Source organism: Lycorma delicatula, chromosome 5, assembly GCF_047948215.1.
Source record: "Lycorma delicatula isolate Av1 chromosome 5, ASM4794821v1, whole genome shotgun sequence".
NCBI classification, from domain to species: domain Eukaryota; kingdom Metazoa; phylum Arthropoda; class Insecta; order Hemiptera; family Fulgoridae; genus Lycorma; species Lycorma delicatula.
In genome coordinates, this window is record NC_134459.1 from 2520505 (window position 1) to 2543049 (window position 22545).

The 22545-nt window shown below is 32.3% G+C and overlaps 1 protein-coding gene across 4 annotated transcripts in view; it reads left to right on the top strand.

Moving 5' to 3' along the window:
* The window catches only part of LOC142324656 (uncharacterized), a 249782-nt gene that overhangs the window by 117812 nt on the left and 109425 nt on the right, over positions 1-22545 (top strand). For all 4 annotated transcript variants that reach the window (XM_075365524.1, XM_075365525.1, XM_075365526.1 and 1 more), the window contains exon 2: positions 15164-15241. In XM_075365524.1, the coding sequence (XP_075221639.1) occupies positions 15164-15241 (78 nt within the window). The remainder of the gene's footprint in view (positions 1-15163; positions 15242-22545) is intronic.

The window sequence follows — 22545 nt, forward strand, 5'->3', positions numbered from 1 at the left end:
ACCGATTCTAACATTTCGTGAGCTTCTTCGGCACTCTTTTGCGACTTAAAACAAAACTTAATGTTAATGCGTTGTTAAAAATCCATGTTGCACGACAGACATGATTAACACAACCTTACTCTGGCAAGCTCGAACGTGTTTCAACTTGTCCCTGCCCGTCTCAGTTGACCACGCTGTTGGTCAAATTACACCATATGGATGTAGCGTCGGCAGTTGCCGCTACAAAAATTCATTCACCGTATTTTTTTTATCGCACCTCGTATATGGTATCTATAACGATGCGTGAAAGTTTCGGGCAAAGCAGCGACGGGGTTTCAAGTTTCGTTTTTTCTACGTTTCTCATCTTATTAATTTATCTTCAGAACAGGAGGTTTACCGTGATCTATCGATATATCGGGAGAAATTCGGTGAATTTAAACTGTTAATATCTAGGATAATTATTTCCAGGATCTATTTCCATTATTATTTATCCAGGATCTAGGATAATTATTTCCTCCGAATGATTTTACTCGGTCTCCCGGACCAAGTAAATATTTAAATAAGTAATATTTAAATGTTTTATAATTATTTACAATAATTTTTGAACCGCTAACGTAAGATTTTCTATTAGCTTGACTGCTTTATGAGTAGTTTACCGTATTTTATTTCGTAACGTTTAGCGTTTCTTCCTAGGATAAATTTACACGGACAGATTAACTACTGCAATACTTACAGCATCAAGCTCAAGAAACGCTTCCGATATGTTAAAGATACGATTACCAGTGTCTGGTGACGTTTAGATAATCTTTCCCTCTCTCTTTAGCGTAGTTTTGGCGGCAATCCCATCTCTCTGATTTGTCGTCTTCGGCAACCCTATTAAGTAATTACCATCGCATATCGATACGTATGTATCATCTTCGAAGAGGGTAACAACGAGAGCGGTTTAAGATTTTAAGAGAGCTAAATAAACCGAATTACAAACCTAAACGTTCTCTGTATTTACTCGTATTCGTTTTTAATGTAAAATGAAAAAAAGGACGAAAGATTTGGATATTGTTTCGAGTAAGATAACTGTGCGGCTTCGATTTCAGTAAGTCGAAAGTAAGAAGTAGAAGGTGTATGTGGTTTTTACGCGGACTACGGTCCGAATCGAAGGTTGTTTTACTCTGTAAAGAGAAAAAAAATGATTTGGCGCATTAAATCATAAATATTTAAGAAATATATCCATCGGTTAAATTAATCCAAATATAAAATAGCGTACTTAATGACGACGATATATTTCGGTTTTGTTTCAGCTGTCGTGCAAACAAACGTACGCCTTGTTTACAATCGCCGGATGTTTTAGTGTTATAAATACAGTATTACATACTTTTTTTATTTTTTTTATTTCTTAGTCGATTTGTGTACAAGTTGCCCCGTACTAACCTCCCTTATTTAATATGTTTATACAAGCAAGTCATAAAAAAATAATAATGTTTTACTAGTTTTTATAGCTTTTACTGCAGCGTAATACGTATTAGTAAGTTAAAATTCTTTTACATTAACAAGTAAAAAATAAATGCAAAGACGAACGTAAAAAATAAATGATTCGTTTAACGAATACTGAAAATAAATTTGAAAATAATAAAATTTTTTAAAAACGTTTACAAATATTTAAAATCTAATACTAGACGGACAATAAAAATTGAAAATGTTAACAAGAAATAGTAGGTTAACAAAAAAAAATTAAACATTACGAAACGATTATTTCTATCGTTGTTAATAAAACGGTCGACAAAAAAATTTAAATATTGTTTTCTAAGCGGTAATTCTTACTATTTTGGTCAAATGCTGTTTTTTAATCGCCGGTAGAGAAACCTGTATTTACCGGTGAAATTACTTAAAAATTAATAAACTAAAAAAAATTTAGTTAAATTTAATTAAAAACTAATTCAACGATTATTTTTTAATTTTCAATTAAAAATCAAATTAATTATGAAGTTATAGTAACTAAAGTAAGAACCGCTAAATAGTATCGCAAAAATAAATAAAATAATTGAACCGAATAATTAAATTTAATTAATTAAAATTAATACGTTGGTTACCGGTAAGAATGCAGAGCAGTTCGTTAGGTACCGTGAGGTAGCCTGTACTATTCAGATTTTATAACTTCTGTACCGTGAGGAACACGTGTGTTTTTTAATACAGAATCAAAAGAGAGCTGTTCACAGGAACGTATTTTAATCTATTTCGCGGTATACAGGAAATGCCAATCTTAATTTTGTTGCAAATGTTTGCCGTTTGTCGCACTTTTTTTTAGAACTAACTAATTTTTTAATCAATATTCGCCAGCTTTGTTCGGTTATGTTGTTCTTTAGAGTTTATTTTTCGTTTAGTTTTATTTTTGTGTTGAGTATTTGTAATGTAGTAGATAATAGCTATTATTAGGCTAAATTAGATTTTTCAAACCGTAGTATATTGTAAACCGACCTTAAAATGACGAAAAGTTAGCGACACTTGTTCGATTTTTAGGTTAATGTTCTAATATATATCTTAATGTGATAATACGTGGTCTAAGCGCAAACGGGATTTATTAACATTTTTCATATATTATTGAACAATTTAAAAAAAAAAAAAATATTAATCCTAAACCAGGTTGCAGTAGAGTTGCAAACACTAACAGCCTAGTAAGGTATTATCAGATGACTTATTTGCTCCTCAGTGATGATGGGGTTTTTTCCATATACGATTCAGAATTCCAGCCAGATGAAGAAGATTTATTGTCAATCTCTTCATCAGAATACGATAATAACTACAGTTTACATGACATTGCTGTTATGCAACCTCACTCGCAGCCGTTTCCAAATGAAGTTGAAGTCTGTAAATTGCCTTCACGTATCGTTTTTACAAGCAGGAAAACTTATAATTACGATAAAAATTGTCCGCTTAATAAAGAAAATTTGTTGAGAGTTCAAATTTATAAAAAAATTTGTACTACTCGAATATTAAAAGCGATAGTTGCAGAAACCAAAAAAATGCGCTAAATTATCTACAGAATAATAGAGACAGTTATTCTCAGTTGAAGTGGAATAATACGCGCGAAGAATAAACGTGTAAATTCTTTGCGGTTATATATATGGGGGTGATTAAATATCCCAAGATATCTGATTATCGGTCTGCCGGTATCCCGTATAAAAACTTTGTCGTATCAAAGGTAATGAGTCGCAACAGGTTTGAATCGATTCTGAAATTTATTCATTTTGCAGAAAACAGACCAGCGACTGACGATAGATTGTACAAAATACGAAATCTGCTTGATACGATTTACGAGAGGTTTGCTAGCGAGTCTCCTGGGGGTGACCTCCAGGAGAAATAGTAGCTGTCGATGAGAGTATGATCTCTTTCAAAGGAAGATTACTGTTTTTTTTCAAATTTACCAAATAAGTCCCGTAAATACGGGATTAAAATGTTTAAATTACGGAATCCTGTCGGGCATAGATTACAAACTGCAGTATATTCACGGAAAATTACCGGTAGACCAAATAGCGGACGTGTTACTGTTAATGTTGTACTACAACTAGAAGAAAAAGTTTTGTTTGAAGGTCGCATCGTAATTTGCGACAATCGCTATACATCTGTGCCATTAGCAAATTCATCGATCCAAATGAATACTCGTTTGCTAGGCGCACTTCGAAGCGACCGAAAATTTTTACCTACAGAATTAATGCGGCAAAAAAAAAGAAGGACAGATAGTCGGGAAATTAAATTCAAGTGGAATTGTAGTCGCATAACGGAAGGATAGTCGTGATCTCGCAAAACACACATTAGAAATGAAACTAACCGGTAAAAGTAATAGATCGGGAGAACCTGTCGCAAAACCTGCAGCCATAATAGACTACAGAAAAGATAAGTTAGGGAATCAACTTATCGGATCAAACTACTAATTACTTTTCACCACACCGTAAAACAATTAGACGGTACCGTAAGGTGGCGTTTGAAGTATTATTAAATACTTCTGTTGTAGAGGCGCGGTTAATTTATAACATTTTCAAGGAAAACAAAAATCTATAGCTGAATTTAGAGGAGAATTGATAAACTGGACATCCGACTGATGAAAACAGTCGATGAAAACTGTCTTTTTCATAAAATCAGAAAAAGACAAAAGAAATCGTTGCATTAGGAAAATACGTGTTTACTGTTATGCAGACATCGCAAAAAAGGAAGTCATTACTCAGAAAACGGTCGAATACGTCTCAACAAAGTGCAACATCTGTAAAAGATTTATGTGCTGAACGTGTTTCACAAAAACTCATTAAAAATATTTATGATGAAAGCGTCTATAAAACTAAAATATTGCATATAATTGCTTAAAAAACATTTTATAATTTTATCTTATTATTCGGTCTTTTTATATCTTCTTTATAATGAGGATTACTAGCACTCCTCATAGTATACAAAAATTAACTCTTTAATGGTGTACCGTGAGGAATGCTGGCTGGCTATCTTACTTTTTTCGTTGCTTTTAATATTTTTTACCTTTCAGATGGTGTATCGTTAATAAAATAAAGTTTTCCAATCGATTTTCAACATTTATTAGGTTTGGTACCTAATATCGCTATGAAATTCATCGGGAACCGGTGAATAACAGATGAGGATTGCAGGCAATCCTCTCGGTGGCCGACGTTTAAATTAATTTAATCTATTATATTTTATAATTTTTCATAAAAAAGTAAAATCTTTTTGTGAAAATGTAACTATATTTTGTTTAAAAATTTTCGGAGATTTCCAAATAACTAACATTACTAAAACGTCGCTTATCCGTAATTCATGCCCTTTTCTTCTATCAAGTATATTTTCATTTCATCTTCGTTAAATACACCGTAAACAACCTCGTGCTTCTTATAGATTTAGCCTCCTGAAATAAAAGTTTGTATTATTTTTTGCCACACAACGCATGACTTGCGTTGTGTGGTAATTTAATTCACCATGAGAGTAGATTCATCTAGCCAAGCATCCAGGTCCGAAATAATTCTTCTTGTCCATGCGGCCACTGCTGAACCCGCCCGTGCCACCTTCCATTGTTCTCGTATAATAGAACTGGCCTCATCTCTGGCTACACCGGACGCCCTTAGTTTTCGTCCTTTAATCTGCAAAGTTTAAAGGGCTTGGGAAACGTGGTCCTCACTCAAATGCAAATTTCTAACGGTGATATTTCAATCAATTTTTATTCTATAGAAAAAAAAAATCAGTAAAAAAACTAAATTTTTGTACTCTGCATTTTTTATGTATTTTCTTTAGTTTTTGAATTATTGTGAAAAAAAGAAAGTTTTTTAAGAAATTTCTAAAAAACTTTTCAAATTTGAATCGATCTTTTTTCAAATCTAGGCATAACAAACCGGTCAAACTTTTAGAACATATTGTTAATACTTAAAGTAAATTGTAAAATGATTACGGAAAAGTTGTTCCTGCGGAATAGTCATTTGTTTCATCGGTGATTTTTTTCTTCGAAAAAGCGAGACAACCATTTTATTTTCGTCATAACTCCCTTAGTTTTCACGCTAATGACTTTTATTAAAGCTAATTTTAAAGGTCCTTTTTTAAGTACTTTGAAAAATATCCTCTAAGTTTTCCTCGAACAATTTTCCGTTATTTAACGTTGAAAGGTTCGACTTCATTTTCCGGTGAATGAATAGTTACCTTCAACGAGTCATAACTCGGTTCGTATTGCATCTACAGAAATAAAAAAAAAATCTCTTCGTTATTTTATAAGTTACATTTTTTCCGTAATGTTTTCGAAAAAACGTAAGGTTTTTGAATTATTCGTGAAAAATCATTCAACGGTCGGATGAAAAATCAACACTTACAATCGCGAATAATTCAAAAAAGTATTGATGCTACAAAAAAATTGACGCAAACCTACAAGTAGCTTACCAAAATATGTAGTTATGAAAAAAATAATCTGGACCGCATCCTGTTAAACAAAAATTACGAAAATAATTTCGTAATAATTACTTTATTTCTTACGTAACGTTTTACGTAGTACTTTCGATTAACGGTAAGTTAACGCTTAGAAGTAGGGAGTTTTTAGTACATTACACTAAAGAAAAATTTTAAATGTGAAGCAGCCTACTTGCACGTAGGTAAAACGAAACGAATGCGTTTGACGGATGTCGCTGTTTCTCCGTGTTTAACGAGTTAGGTTAGCCTTCTTTTCTTACGTTCTGTAAAACAACCCGACAAACATACATAACCTTTCGTGACCGGTTCGTTATTTAGTTTTGTATTTTGAAAACAGAATGCCAGCGATTAAAATTAGTTTTATTGACGATCTGAAACTTTTTAAAGGAAGCAATGTTATAACCGAAACGAAAAGCTTCCCGATAATTAAATAAAGGCGCTTTCGTTAAAATAAAATAATAATAAAAAAAGAAGCCAATTAAATACGAATTACGACTTGTATAGCTCAAAAATTTCTGTTAAACGTCCGAAAAGTTTAATTTATACCTTAAGTGTTGTTCGTAATTCAGTTATATAGTTTAGAGCTTCTGTTTACTAACTATCCTATTTCCGTTAGTTTTTACGTGCGATTCACGTAAAAACATTTCTCGATCGATTGTAAATATATAACATTTATTGATGAATAAAACGAAATAGATACATACCTAATCTTTATTTACCGATGTTAAACGCCGTCGTAAATTTCTTCTGTTGATAAAAATGTTATGTAATAGCTTAATAATTTTTCTGTACAGCGTAGAAATGCAGTCAGTTTATGCGCGTTTTTAAAAATAGATTAATAAAAAGCAACAATACGTATTAAAATATGCAGATGCACATGTGTTCGTGTGAATTTATTTGCGCGCGTTATACTGAATGTGCGACAATATTTTGCATGCAGAAATTTAATTTGATTGTAACTAGAAAAAATTCTAAGGCGTACATATCATCTATATTTATACAATGTCTGATTTATTACTTTAAATAACATTCTATTCCCACACACATTTACGTGATTATATATTTTAAAGCGTACGAAAAGACAATTAATATTTTTTATAATATCGATCACCTGTTATTACCGAAATATATTATTATATTTAGTTAATACTTAGTCGATTTTTTCTAGAAATTTTGTGTGTATTTGATGACATAATTATTATCGATAATATCAACTGATATAATTGTAAAGACTTAACGTAAATAAATATTACTATCTGATTTATAATCTCCTGTTTTTAATTATTATTATTAATTTTGCTAATATCTGATAAAATTAAAGATAGTCTAATTTTTTTTATCGTTAATATATTCGAAATATAGTCCGTTTCTTTGGAAAAATGATTAATCTTTTTTCTATCGTAATCTTTTTTCTACATTTATTTACTTACCCTTTATATCGCTTAATTTAAAACGTTATTTCTTTATGTAAAAAATTGTATTTTAATTTATATTTTTTGTAAAATCTTAAAATTTTCTTAGAACTATTAATTTTAATTAAATTCGTTTAGATAGTGACAATACAATTTCTGAACATTGTTAGAACAGTATTAAAAATGTAAGAAAATGGTAAATAATGTTATTGGTTTTTTTTTTATAAATTCATTAACTTTTCAAAAACTAAGATTGTAAAATTCTTAAAATTAAAAAACATTCTGACTGTAAAACTCCCAAAATTTCAGTGGATTTAAATAAAAAATTTTCGTGAACGATACGGCGCTATTAGTACCGATCTTAACTTTAGTTTGAAAAGCTGTAATAACATCAAAGCGTATTGAAAAAAAATTATTAGGTTATGATTAATTTTGTTCCTAAAGAATTTATCCTCCGCTTTATTACTAAACGACTAATAATATTTCCCGCCGACTTCAAGGGCAAGATATTCACAGATTATAACGTATACGAGAAATCGATTTACAAAACGCATTTATTTAAATAAATCTAGAAGCTCATCATTCATTTAATTATACTAGGCAAATATCATCCGATTAAATTATTAAATACTTGCAGGTCTGAAACGCATTAGTTACACTTTCTGAAAAAAAAACCTAATTTTTTCAATTTCTATGAAAAATTAAAATAAATTATTATATTATGAAAACAGTAAAAATAAATAAAACGGTACGATTCTTTCTACGGTTTTATAAAGTCCGGAAATGCAAGTAGGCACTCAAATTCTTATACTATATTTATTAACAGACTTCTAAAAACGGAAAAGGTTCTCGATTCGATCGGTATGTATTATTTATTAATTAAAATGTTTTATATATCTTCAAGCTCGCCGAGCTGGTCTAGCGGTTAAGTCATCCTTGCAAATCGATTATTTAACAGCTGATTTTTGAAGTCAAAGGTTGTGAGGTTCAAATGCTAGTAAAAATTAGTCGCTTTTATACGGCGGCCAGTTGTGTACTACGGTGATCGGGGTCCGATTTAATACACGTCTCAGAAACGGTCGTCCTGAGTCTGTGCAAGAGTGCACTTCAGTACATATCAGCCTTACTGTTGAACTTTGATCGAGTTCTGGGCCTTAACTTGTGAGCAGGCCTAGATTTCGACCGGGTAACGCGTCGATTTGCTTGCTTGTTTCTCGTAAATATATACTTTAATATGTAATATTGCAGTGCGATGTTATGTTTGTTTCGTATGTAAGATTGACGAAACGCAATCGTGAAAATTTTCATTCCGTGTTGATGCCGATACGTTGATGCGGCGAAGAGTGTAGAAACTTCCTACGACAAATGTACGGTAAGACGATAATTAAAATTATATACTTATATTTTAATAAAAAGTACGGGTGTCCCGAAAGTCGCTCGACCGAGAAATACAATATTTGAAAAGCTGAAAACAATACTTCTGCCCGTGGACGAAATGCTGCTCGTGCGCTTCGATAAATCTTTCACAGCGGCTTTTTTACATAAATCTTTGTTTGCATTTAACGCTTCTCAACTCTTACAAATCTCTAGGCTTATGAGAGAAAACGTTATTTTTCAAAACTCCCCGAACTGAAAAGTCTAATTTAAAAAGATCGCATGATCTAGGCGGCCAGTCAGTTGTACCGCGTCTTCCGATTCGCTCGTCAAAGTTGCTGCCGGTACATTCTCTTACCGATAAACCGTAATGCGGTGGAGCGCCATCTTATCGCCAAACTAAATTAACATTTTCAAACAAAGGATTGGTTTGCGGCTCGGGTAAAACTGCTTCTTGTAACATTTCAAGGTAAGAATCGCTACTTACCCGCCGTTGAAAAAGTACGTACCAACAATGCCACCGCCCGGTACATCAGCCGACACATTGATGCCTGAAACATTTAGTTCACGTTCAACTATTTCGTGAGAATTTGTGTCGCTCCATTACATACAGTTATGACGATCGATATAACAGTTTAGTTTAAAGATAGCTTCATCCGTCCGCAAAATTCGATTTTGAAAGTTAGGCTTTGCCTCACAGCGTATCACAAACCATTCACAGAACTCAAAACGCTTGTCGAAGTTATCTTTTATTAAAGTTTGATGCGGTTGTGGTCGGTAAGCTTTAAGTTTCAACGCTCTCAAAATACGATGCACACTACTGCGAGCAATATCCAACTCGGCAGATCTTTTACAAATAGATTTCTTTGGGCTCTTAATAACCGATTCGGCAACGGTTGAAGCAGTTTTAGGTCACACCCACTTCTTGGCAAATCATGTACGCTTCTGGTTGTCTTGTAACGGTTATTCAGGTTGTAGATCGCTTAACTGGATGTTGCTGGACTTTGAAGAAATTTTCCTTCAAATTGCCGAATGACACTATATTTGTTGGCCTTCCACCAATATTGCAGGAGAAAATCACGTCGGTCGGTTGTTAGTTTACGGTTCACGGTTAATTTACAGATCAACATTAGTAAAAATGAACAAAGAACTACTCGATCGTCTGGAAAAAAAAATGAAAACAATATAAGTAGCCGACCTAACAAATACGAAAATTTTCAAACAACATTGTCGTAGGACATAAAGTACAAATATTGTATTTCTCGGTCGAGCGACTTTTGGAACAACCGTATATATATATTTTTTTTTCAAGCATTACTCATGACCAAATTTTTTTTTAAAAGTAAATTTAGAGTAAAACATTTATCGATACAGATTTCTCAGATTCAAATAGGATAAATATTTTTCCGTACATTTTCTAAAAACAAATATCGCGTTTGAATTTTCTTGCGATTGACTTACGGTTAACAAATAAATATAGCTTATAGGTACTGGTTTTTTTTTTCACGAAATTTAGGAAACCCGAAAATAGTACATCGGGTATCCATTGCCCGCGGTTGTCACGCGAGGCAATTCGAAAGATTTGCCGCGGATGATGGAGAGATATAATTGATTCGCGAACAGATCGAACATACCACATGCGAAACGCTAGTTGTTTTTTGAGCCGTCGGCAAGGGAATTTATTTCGAACAGTTGTGTCGATGTGGATAGTTGTCGTGCGTTTCTCTTCTCCGACGCGCGGCTGGAAATCGATAAATAGAAGTTTAAAATGTTAATTCACCGTCGCAACTTGAAAGATTTGTTATGGAATTCGTAATTACATTATTATTATACGTAAATCGGTATGTGAAGACGCGAAGACGTCTAAGGTAATGGGAAAAAGTACTGTGTTTTGTCTCCGGCGAGTTAGAATCTTAATCCCCTTGTAAATTAGTATCCATTTTTTACGTCGATTTCAATCGGCGAGTAAAATGTAAAGTCTTTATCGTCATTTGTGCTTTCGATCTGTTTAAGCGATATAGTTTACTTTTATTAGTTTATTACGTCTTTTATTTATTACCTCGTAGAAATCTGTTTTTGTATAATCGCTTTACCTAAAGTAGACGGTTTCGTCTAGTTTTCTCCTAGTTATATCAAAAATTGAAATAAATGCAGCAGCGGCAGGTGCACAGTCCATTGTGATTGCCGTCGAAGACTGACCGACAAACTGGACGACTAACCGCGCATGGCAGCCGCGCTCTCCCAAATGTGTTTTGCGCGAAGCAGTTCGATTTGCCTGACTGGGATAGGCCCTTTAAAAATGTTTTATTACATCGAGCTCTAGTAATATTAAGAGTCGTATAAAAGAAAATCCCTGAGAATTTTGAATTTTTTTTTCTCGATATTACTCGAAATTATTTTTCTGTTAGAGGTATCATATTCCTCCTAATAAGGACGTTTCTACGGTACAATATTATAAATATCGTACTTATGAAGCGATCTCATGACCTACCGCCGATTAAATCCTGATTACGTAACAAAGGAATCGATTAAAAAAAGAATTATAGGTAATTCTATACGATGTAAATCGATATTTTAATTTGAAAAAAAAAAGACTTTCTGAAAGTATCATTTATAATTAATTATTCGTTTAGAAATATATTAGTATAAAAATAAATATAAAAGCCGAAGATTTTTTATTTGCTTTTCGTCAAGATCGTACAAATAATTTTAGCTTGTATACAAACATAGATATACGCATACGAATAAGTCATTCACGAGATCGCGAAGGCTAGTTAACACTTACATCTTAGATATCAGATGATGTTACATTTATCAGACGGTAATATCTAATATAATAATATGTACACAGCAAATCAAATATATGACACATGTGGAAGCAATGCCTAATTAAATATTATCATAAGAATAACAACAATAATATTAAATATCTTAATAATAATTAATATACAGTGATTTAATACGATTCTGTTCAATTTTGATTAATTTATTACGTGCTGCCGATTAAACTACATCGACATTTTCTTCTAAATTATAACGTACTCGTACTTTTGGTTTAGTGTATTATGTCTGGAAAAGTCCTATGAATTTGTTAAAAATGTGCAGGTTTGTTTTTTTTTGTAATTAAAATAAATTATTTACGTAAATTTATGTATATTTTTTTATTATTACGATTATTTGTGTCGCTTTGGAAAAACTGTAGTCGCAGTAAATTATGTTTGGATGGAGTAATATTCTCAAATTTTTGTTAAATAATGTTTTGAAAAAAAACCTTTGTTGTTTTTGTATTATTTTCCATTTAAGGCTGCTTAGATCAATTAACCGATTTAGTATACTGTCCCTTAACAGTCTATTAATCCAGTCAACTTATTTTTTACTGTTACCGGTATTAAGCGATGTCGTGACAACGAGAGCTCTGCCCTCCGCCTAATTAAAAAAAAGAAAACCGGTGACGCGGTCAATCAAATCCAATTTAAATCTATATACTTAATTAAATCGGAATTAGGGTCCTGTAACATAACAAAGAGATTTTTATTACGGCGATGACGCCAGTCGTTTATTCAAATTTTGGGTTCAGACAAATTAATAAATTATTAGTTTTTTAAAATTAAATAATTTTCTTGAACTTTTTGTTTAAATATCGAATAATCTTGAATTTAATATTTTTGTATATTTAAATATCTACTTGTATTAAGATTTATAATACATATATATATTTAATTCTATTTGAAACGTGCGCTCATTTCTTTCTATTTATTTAGTTTTCGTTAAAATTTTTATAAATATTTGTTTAACACTATTTTAAAATACCCAATGTATCCGCTCTATGAAATTAAATTTATGGATTTTTATTATTATATATACACTGTTATGAAAATAAATCGATGTTAAATTGTTTACTATTCTCTGAAAAAAAAAAATCATTCCTGTATAAAAGAAAAATATACTTAAAAAAAAACAAAATATTGTGGATGGATAAATAAGGAAGTAATGTTAGCAAATGATCTCTTTTAAAATATTTCTATCTTATAATTTTTACGGTTAAATTTTTAGATAGGAAAGTATTGAAAAAAAAAACAACAGAACATTTAGTTTTTATATTGTAATTAAACGAGAAATTTTTACTACGATTAAATAAATTTGCCGCTTTCTTTATCGTTAAATTTATTTCGTGCGATACAAACATTTTAAATTACGTAACCATCATACATTAATCACGTCATACGTGACGTGTTCGTACTTATTCTCGCGTAACTGATATTTTGGTTTAATTTCATTTAGCGATTTCTATTTGTAAATAAAATTACATATATATACTGCATGTGTGTATATTTATTCTGCGATAGAGGTTACTTTTTAGCCCTTGAAAGAGATCGAAATTATATTTGATCGAGATATATACAATATAGATCGCTTATGGCTGTGATATTTCAAGTAGGGCCCGGCTGGAGTTAGAATTTGAAAAGAAATTGGTCTGGCACCTCTTCATTTGCCGGCGTAGCATTTGCATAGCGGTTGGAAGGGGTAAAGTCATACTTGCGTTCTATATAGGAATCAGAATACTAGTCTAGAAAGGGGAAAATGTTTCTGTCTCTGTTGTGAACAGGGAAGCGAGCGTATGAAGGGACGATGTAGAATTGACGATTCCTGTACATCGTACATCAAAAACGTTTTTAACTTTTGAGGATCGTCTCTGTAATTTAGTTTGACTATATTGTACCGAGTGTATTATTTTTGAATTTTTTTTTCTTGTTTGTGGACAAAAAATCATCCAGACGTTGTCGCGTACTTTCACTACCTGGCGTATAAAATAACTATTCAGTATCTGTTCGGTAAGCTATTTCTCACTTTTTTGTCTTTCGATTCAATTTATTTAATTTCAAAGAATATGTTTTTTCAATAATTACTTATGAATTCTAATATTGCAACACCTCCAATCAATCATTCACTGTTTTCTTTTATATATAAACATATTATTAAATACATATATACATTATAAATATTAATTAATATTATGTTTATATATAAACATAAACACACACATGCGTATATATTTTAAGCCGGTTTACTACTTTACGGTAGCGTAATTTAAAATGAATGAATTTAAAATAAAATTGATTGGTATTATCCTCATGTTACCTCATCCAATCCCCGTGGCAGACCGGTAACTTTTTCTGCCCTCAATCCGGAATTTTTATTCCCGGTTAGTCATGAAATTTTCATAGCTACAAAATTCTTTGTCATCCATCGTTAGTTGTTATAGATAGATATATTATATACGTTTGTCTTTTATACTGCTTTATTTACAATCCTTCTGAAATAATGAAACTATAGAATAATACGGCGAGAAAGCTGTCTTTCTCGTTCATTGATACCTCCCCAGACAATACGATAGAAGTTAAAGTCTACTTTCGATTACGGACTACGGACATACTTCCTGTCGTCGATAACGTCACTTATATTGTCGACAACGTTATCTCTTATAAGCTTGCGCCGCGAAGATTTTCTAGGATCGTTGCTTGATCGTATCAAAGGTCCTCTTTTTCTGTGTGTTTGAAGACTTAAACTCGAATATAACCTGTCGTTGCTTTTAGTTGAATCGGCTGACAGCTGAACCATAACAGCTACCGACAGAGCAGTTACATGCTAGCTAGATTAACCTAACCGGCCTACTAACGATGATTGAGTTTAATTTAAAAATAGGCTTAATCGCAAGAAAAAAAATCTTAATTATACTTTCAGGTTTCCTAAGTGTAAAACCTTTGTCACCGCAACACATATTTTTACTATGAGCGTATATTTCTACACACCGAGCACTAAAAAACACAACTGAATTCAAATAAAACAGCTGACTCTTGTCGACTAAGTAGATAAATAATATCTTCTATTATTCTATGTTCAAATCCTTATCAAAATCGTTTGGTCTTATACGGATTTGAATACTAGCGACGGATACCGGTGTACTTTGGGGGTTGAGGTTCAATTAACCTCACGTCTCAGGAACGGTGAACTTGAGTCTATCGCAAGCTATACATTCCGCATCTCAATGGTCCGCGGAGAGGGGGGATTGCATATTGTTCACCTGTCGAATAAATTGCAACGTTCACTTTAGGAATAGAAAAAAAAAATTCTCTTACGATGTAAAACCGTATATGTTGTAAATATTTTCGCTTCGTTGATCGTTAAAATATACTTACGTCTGTTTACAAAATCTGATCCGTTTCATTTTTTTACGTGAAAAATGTAAGCCGCTTTGGAAAATAACATTTTTAATTAAAAATAATATTTAAAAATTTTTTTTATATATCGATGCCCTTCAAAAAATATAATTCTGTTATCTTCGGTATTTTTAAAATAAAATTTAGTTAGAAGTAATAAGTTATTAAGTAAGTAGTTATTATTATCTGTTAAAATGAATTGCAGTAAAAAAAAATTTGTAATTTTTTTATTACTTTTTTCAGTGGTTCCATAAGGATGGACGAAGCCGTTTGCACACTGCAGGAGACACTTGGGGATCGTTATTACAATATATCTAATTCGTAAGTTTATAATTGATTTATTAGTTTTGTACGGTTCGTTATTTAAGCTGAAAAACGGCAACTTTTTGTAAGATAGAAATTCCTTTCACTGTTATCACTAAATTGTAACCGCAGAGCATACTTATTTGCGCAATAAATCATTAGCACGCTCAGAAACTCGATTCTTGTTTACTTTATTTTCATTCATTTCGTATTTAATGAGTCCAAAATGTACGAAAATACATTTTTTTACACCGAATAGTTAGACGTTTAATATGACAAAACTAAATAAAAGTAAGTAAGTTTTTCGTTAAAAGTTTTCGACTGTGCTGGTAGTTTTTCTTGATCTGTCAAGCCGAATTTGTAACTCGAAAAAGGATACTGCGAAACGGAAACTTTTTTATTTTTCATAAGTAAAGCCGTACCCGATGTATTATCTTTAAATTTAGCTTATAATTTCAGTTTATTTATTTTGAATATCGTTTTATAACATACGATTGTAAATATTACAGCTATACACTCTACCAAAGATTTTACGAAAGGAATTTATGAATTTCTGCCGACAGATCTGTCCTATTTTTTGTAGTTCGTCTCTCGATTCCAGTTTTTTCTCCAACATCGATTAAAATAGGAACGTTTTTGGACGGTTCAGTTAAAACCGACTGATTATCATCAAAGAGAATTTGGACTGAAATCTTTTGTATATATATAACCTGTTTAATACTACGTTTAAAATTTTCAATATATTAATATATTAAATGTTACAATATATTAATGTTAGAAAATTGTATTCTTTTTTCGGCTAGTCAACCTCAGGGTTATTTAATGGACTTCGTATAAGCAAATATGCAAAAAGTATAAATTTAGATTCTGCGATATTTTTTTTATATTTCGTTTCTTCCGTACAGTGCTTTTATTTAATCTAACTTATTGAGAACGGTAATCGTTAATAATTTTAGAATACGACACCGTAGGAGAACTGTTATACTCCATGACGTCAAAAGTGGAATATTAAAAAATAGTAGCGATTGAGAGGAATAGATGTTATGAGGAGCATCCGCAGAAGGGAATACAACTTTTTCCTTTGGCGAAGCCATATATTTACATATTATATTATTTCAGTTAATTTAATCCTACATATTATTTTTTTTGCAAATTTTTTCTAAGATTAAATACGCTATGTTTGGCAGAATTGTAAAATATTTGTTTATTTTTAATTCAGAAAAAATACAAATTTAAATCTGTTAAATTGGTCATAATGTTGTATTAATTATTAGCGGAGTTACCGCAATAGTAATAGTTTTTTAATTTTTTTAGTGACATCGCAATGTTATTAAACAATTGTTTTTCTTCTTTTTTTTTTTTTTATTCTATAATTTTCATTTTGTACTTCTAATCATGATTTGATGTACAAATCATTTCCTACTTTCTTACTTCCTTCTACGAAGTAAAGGAAGTATTGTAATTGCGAAAAATTTCGGTTTCAGATTTCAACGGAAATATCCATTTTGACCATTCCTGGAATTCACTTTGACTAGTTTCGACGTGATGTCTGTACGTACGTACGTACGTATGTATTAGCAATAGGATGTTGAAATTTTGGATTTAGGACTTTCGTAACATCTAGTTGTCCACCTCCCGTTTTAAATATTAAGTTATAAATATAAGGTTTAAATTAAACAGGAGAAATATTTACCCGGTAGAGAAAACATTATATTCACTCCAAAGAAAAAAAAATAGCCCGATAATTATAATTGTTATCTATAATTTTTGTCTTTATTGATATTCTGTAAGTTAAAAAAAGAGAAAATTTTATTAAAAAAAAATTATTTAAAATCGTAAACTATTTGGTCACTTTGATTATTAAACAGTGAACAGTAGATGCGTATGAAAAAGTATCTATATGTATATGTATGAAGAAGAACGCCTGCCTTTTTCAATGCTTGCATTGGAAAAGGCAGGCAAGGAAGGAAATATTGTGTGTGAATATGGGCTGCGCAAAAGGAATGAAAGAGGGGACCGACTTATAGAGTTTTGCACGAAGTATAATTTAGTAATTGCCAACATCCAGTTCATAAATCATAGTAGAAAATACGCTTGGAATATGCCGGGTGATACGACAACAAAGTATCTGATACGTTAGAAATCAACTGTGATTGCAAAGCTTACCCTGGAGCAGACATTGGTAGCGACCGTAATTTAGCGATAATGAAATGTAGATTGGGATTTAAAAACCTAAAGAAAAGGTGTCAGATGAATCGGTGGCATTTAGAGAAGCTTGAAGAAAAGGAGGTAAAGAAGATTTTTGAGGAGAATATCACAAGAGGTCTGAGTAAAAAATGATAAGATAGAAAAAGAATGGGAGAATCTTAAAAAGGAAATTCTTAAATGAGCAGAAGCGAACTTAGGCGGAACAAAGAGAACCGGTAGCAAACCTTGGATATCAGAGGATATATTGCAGCTGATGGATGAACGTAGAAAACATAAGAATGTTAACGATGAGGAAAGTGAAAGGAACTATCGACAGTTAAGAAATACTATAAAAAGAAAGTGCAAAGTAGCAAAAGATGAGTGGATTAAAGAAAAGTGTTCAGAAGTGGAAAGAGAAATGATCGTTGGTAAAATGGACGGAGCATACAGGAAAGTTAAGGAAAATTTTGTGGTACGTAAATTAAAATCTAATAATGTGTTAAACAAAGATGGTACACAGATTTATTTTTTATAGTTCACAGTAACCTATCACGAAAAGTTAAAGGAACTCATTTAGCTAGAACGCAGCAAAATTTCACCAGAAAGCTTTTACAGTGTCAGAAGCTTTTGATCAGCGTCTGTATTACTGTGTGGGGGGCAGTTTGGACATTTAATGTGAGATGAGAAACAGTATATTTTTTACTGAAATAGTTTTATTTGGCGGTATTTTTAATTCATGAGATTATACGACTTAATTAATTACAGATTATGTAAGAATTAATTACTCGTGAATAGTAATTAAATTGCGAACCGTTAGTTAAATTAAATATGATTCTTCAAGATTGTAACTTTAATCGAAAGAAGTATTTGAAAAATGTTAACGATTAATTTTTTCAATTTCTAATGAACGTAATGATATTTTGGTCGCCATTTTGGTTTAAATTGTCAGAATTTAATATTTTTTGATACCGTTTTTAATGTCTCAAAACGGCCTTTAAAATAACTTATCGCATGACTGTGTCCCCTTTAAAGTTTGCTCCTGCCCCTGCTCATGCTCTCCTGAAAGCCAATTTTTTGTCATACAGACAAAAAAGAATTCAGAGTTAAATTCTCTACAAGTTTTGTTTAAAAGTTTTATCTGTTTATTAGCCATTTAACAAAGTTACTGCACTTAAACATAAAAAACGGTCTTCTGTACCCCAATTTCTTGGTTTTCACCCCAGATTTCTCAAAAACTATTGTAAACAAATAATTCTGCTTCTTAATTAACTTCCCAAAGATTTCAGTACGACCTCATTTCACGGCGGTACCTGAAATCCAAGCGAAATCTTTCAGTAGCCGTAATTCGCAAACGAAGCGTTTTAGGAAATGTTTATATAAACCTCTTCCATTATTTTCCCGAGTAGAATTGGTTATGAAAGTCCCAGGAAAACTTCGTGGTACACTCTGTATATATATGTGTGTGTACTTACTATTTTAATACGCAGTTTTAATCTTGTCAGAGGTCATTACCGATATAGGAGTAATTTTACTATAATTACTTTTAGAATAACTATTTTTATTATACAAATATCGTTCTTTACTGTAATTATTTGTTTGTTATCCACGTAGTCTAGACTGTAAGCCTGTTCTATATTTTATTCATTCCCACACAAATTACGTCGATGTACTGTTCTACTTGGATGCTGATATTTACGTAACCTTGTGTCTGATCGCTTTGTAGTGCACACATATTACCGTTAAAGTAGGAGTAGTGTAATTTTTTTTTATTACTTCAGTTTATTTACTTTTATTCAGTTATTTTTCTAAATAGTCGTACGACCTTATTAGAGAGTAAAAATAAATTCCGATCTCGGTTTCATTGATACCGCGTCGATTTTAAAACTTGAAAAAAAAAATGTTGGGGATGTTTATAACTATCCGGTTTATGATAAGTTACAACAATTATTGTAATTTAGAATTATTTTCTCTTTGCTTATTTTCTTACGGGTCTAAAAATCATAATTCTCATTACATATGGATTTCTTTACTTTGCGAAGTATTAAGTAACTGAAAATAAGAATGTAACGTATTTTTTGTTGTTAGCATTTTTTAAATTTATAAGACTACATTTTAAACTGAACGTACCACAGAAGTTTTAAATAATTGTCACCGGTTCTTGTCTCATAGATTAACATATTTTAGTCTGCTGATCAAGGTCGTTTGTTTTTGTCTCAGAGTTTTCTTTTATCATTTTTTTTGTTTCTTTTTATTTATAGTCCCATCAACGATTAAAGTCAACAGCGGCCGGAGTGTAACTGTAATTGTACCGGTGAACATGTAGTCTTCTAACAGATTCAGACCGACCGTTCCTGAGACGTGTGGTTAATTGAACCCCGACCACCAAATACACGATCCAGTATTCAAATCCGAATAAAAGCAATACTCACAAACTGCGAGTCAGTGTGGCGAGAGCCGCGTTGTCGGAGTTCGTAGATGCGGTTACTTTGTTCAACCGACATCCGTGGTTTGCTTAAGGGAAAGACTCTTACCGCATGCCGTGGGAAGCTAACCCTGAGCATGGCTGACCACCAGCCAATCATTATGGCTCCGTGCGCTATAAAATGATGGACAGGTACTTACCGGCATTCAGCGACCTAGGCGTGGCAGCGAATTGCTGCCTAGACGAAATAAATTTTATTATGGTTTTCATATATATTTTTAGTAGTTGACGGGGTGCGCCTATCTATTTTAGCAAATATATGACAAGTGAACGGTTGGGATACGTAAGCCGATGGTGTATGACACCACGCTTTTAGATAAACCCTAGGAGTTATTTAGGACACTCGTCGCTAAACTGTTCGAGGCTCAGAAGCCGTTTGTGGCACAGACATTCGGTCTTATGCTTCAGAGCGACCGAACGGGGTGGTGTCGGTTGAAATACCAAGCCTCATAGTTCTGCTGAGGGTAGCCTAATGGCTTCCCTCTGGGCTTGGATTATTAGCCTCAACCGCGTTAGGATGATTTGATATCTTTTGTTGTTTGGGATAAAAGGTTTCTCGAAGACGTACTGCCGGTTGCCATGTAGAGCCGTGGGAGGATTCAGCAGACAGACCTTATTCCATTGAATACGTAATTTTACAAGGATTGCCTTCGTCAAGTCGCTCTCACACGTTAATTCCAATCGGAGACTATTTGTTGCCATTCTCTTGGCAGCCTCATTAGCTCGTTCGTTTCTGAGAATGCCGCAGTGGCCCGAGACCCGTACGGACATTTTTTTTGTACTCTTGAGGGGGTGTCGTAGATAATTTGAACGATAGGTTCAGATCGTCTGCAGTTAAGCTGTCAAGTACACTCTTAGAGTCGGTTATTATCAGGAAGTTGTCGTCACTTCGGTCCTCAAACACTCAACGCAGAGTAAATTACGTAGGCCTCGCCAAAGAATACAGAGGATTAGGCGCTAAACTTATATGTATATTATCTCGTTATCAGGAAGTACTAGTGAACAGTCACATCCGTCGATCGAAACAGAGCCTCTGTGTATAGTTTTGCGTGTAACCGTTGTACTTCATAGTCATCGCTCTAAATTGGTCCCTAGTAGCTCGGTAATAGGGTTCCGTTTATCTTCCAAATGGTAAAGAGAATCATTTTCGTATGCTTTCGTATTACTAAAAAGACTAATGAATAAAAACGTAATACAATCTATCTCAAAATCTGAAAATTATATTTCTCAAAGCAATAAATACCGGTGGTTACAAAATGCCGTTGTCAAAATCACAAGGTTTTGCATTTTATATTATTTGATAATAAATATTGTATTTTTGTTTTTTTTAGAATTGTTGACTTCACATAGCAGTTAACTCTAGTTAGTGCTGTCAATCTAGCGAGCTATTTGATGTAACTACGGTAGACTACCGGTAAAGGGCAAAAAAATGTATATAAAAATATGTTTCAAACTAAATTTATTCTCGCTGTAAGATTAAAAATAACTAAAAAACATAGTAAAATAACATTTAAAGGAATAAGTAGAAAATAAAAACAATTTCTAGCCAAGACGATATGATGTTCCCCTGACTCGGTATATTTTAGAAAATCTAAAAAACATCAGTTTGAATCAGGTCAAGATTAGATCTACAAACAAGTAGAAAGGATTTTGACGAGTTTTACTAACCGGTCTATTGACATTGCTTTAATCGGTTTACGGTTGTATCGACCTTGACGTAGTTTCAATTTTATTAATAAATATATATACGTAATACCGACAAGAGTACACGTAATAGTGCATGAGATACAGAAATTCGCATTCGCACTCGTATTTAATTATAAGATTAATATGATCGTTATATATTATAAACGGGAAACGAAAAAGAAGTCAAATTTAAAAGCGTCATGTCATAAACCGATGTGAACGCGATCTGTTGACAAACGTTGTCAGTATATACGTCCGCACATGAATATCCCTCAGCCTTTCGCGATGTCTCGTTTGCATGTTATTTCATCACTATTAATTTTATAGTAAAATCACCGAACAAACTTTACTAACCGTCGATGAATTTTTAAGTTACTTTATTGTATTGCTGTACATGTGGTTTTTAATCGTTAAAATACAAAAACCGTATAAAATAAACATTAAATTGTTACGGAATTTTAAGATATAAATCATAAATTATTACTTTTTCACTACTCAATTTACACGAGTATTGTAAACGTTTGCTGGAAAATAATTAATTATTGTACGTACAGATAAAATACGATAGAAATTTAACTTTTAATAGGTAAACAGGGATTTACGTTTGCAAATTCACCGAATAATCGATAAGGGAAAATTTTTATTTTTGTTCAGTTTGTTTTCCCTTATTTAAATTTTAATTTGAGAATTAAAAATCGTAATTCTTAATTCTATTTCGCGATCTTCTTTGAATTATAACGATAATAGTAACAATAATTATATCGTTATAAAATGATTTTATTTTACATTGATGTCTTACGTTGCCGACTGCCAAATAATCTCAAAAAAAACTGCAATTAAATTATCCTTTTTTAACCACTCAGGGGTAACCAGTAACCGCCTAAAGACATTGCCTCAGTTGGCCCAAAGGTACGTGGCGTTGATTAACCCGCCCTGACTTCAGTCCAATAACTGGACCTCCCATCGG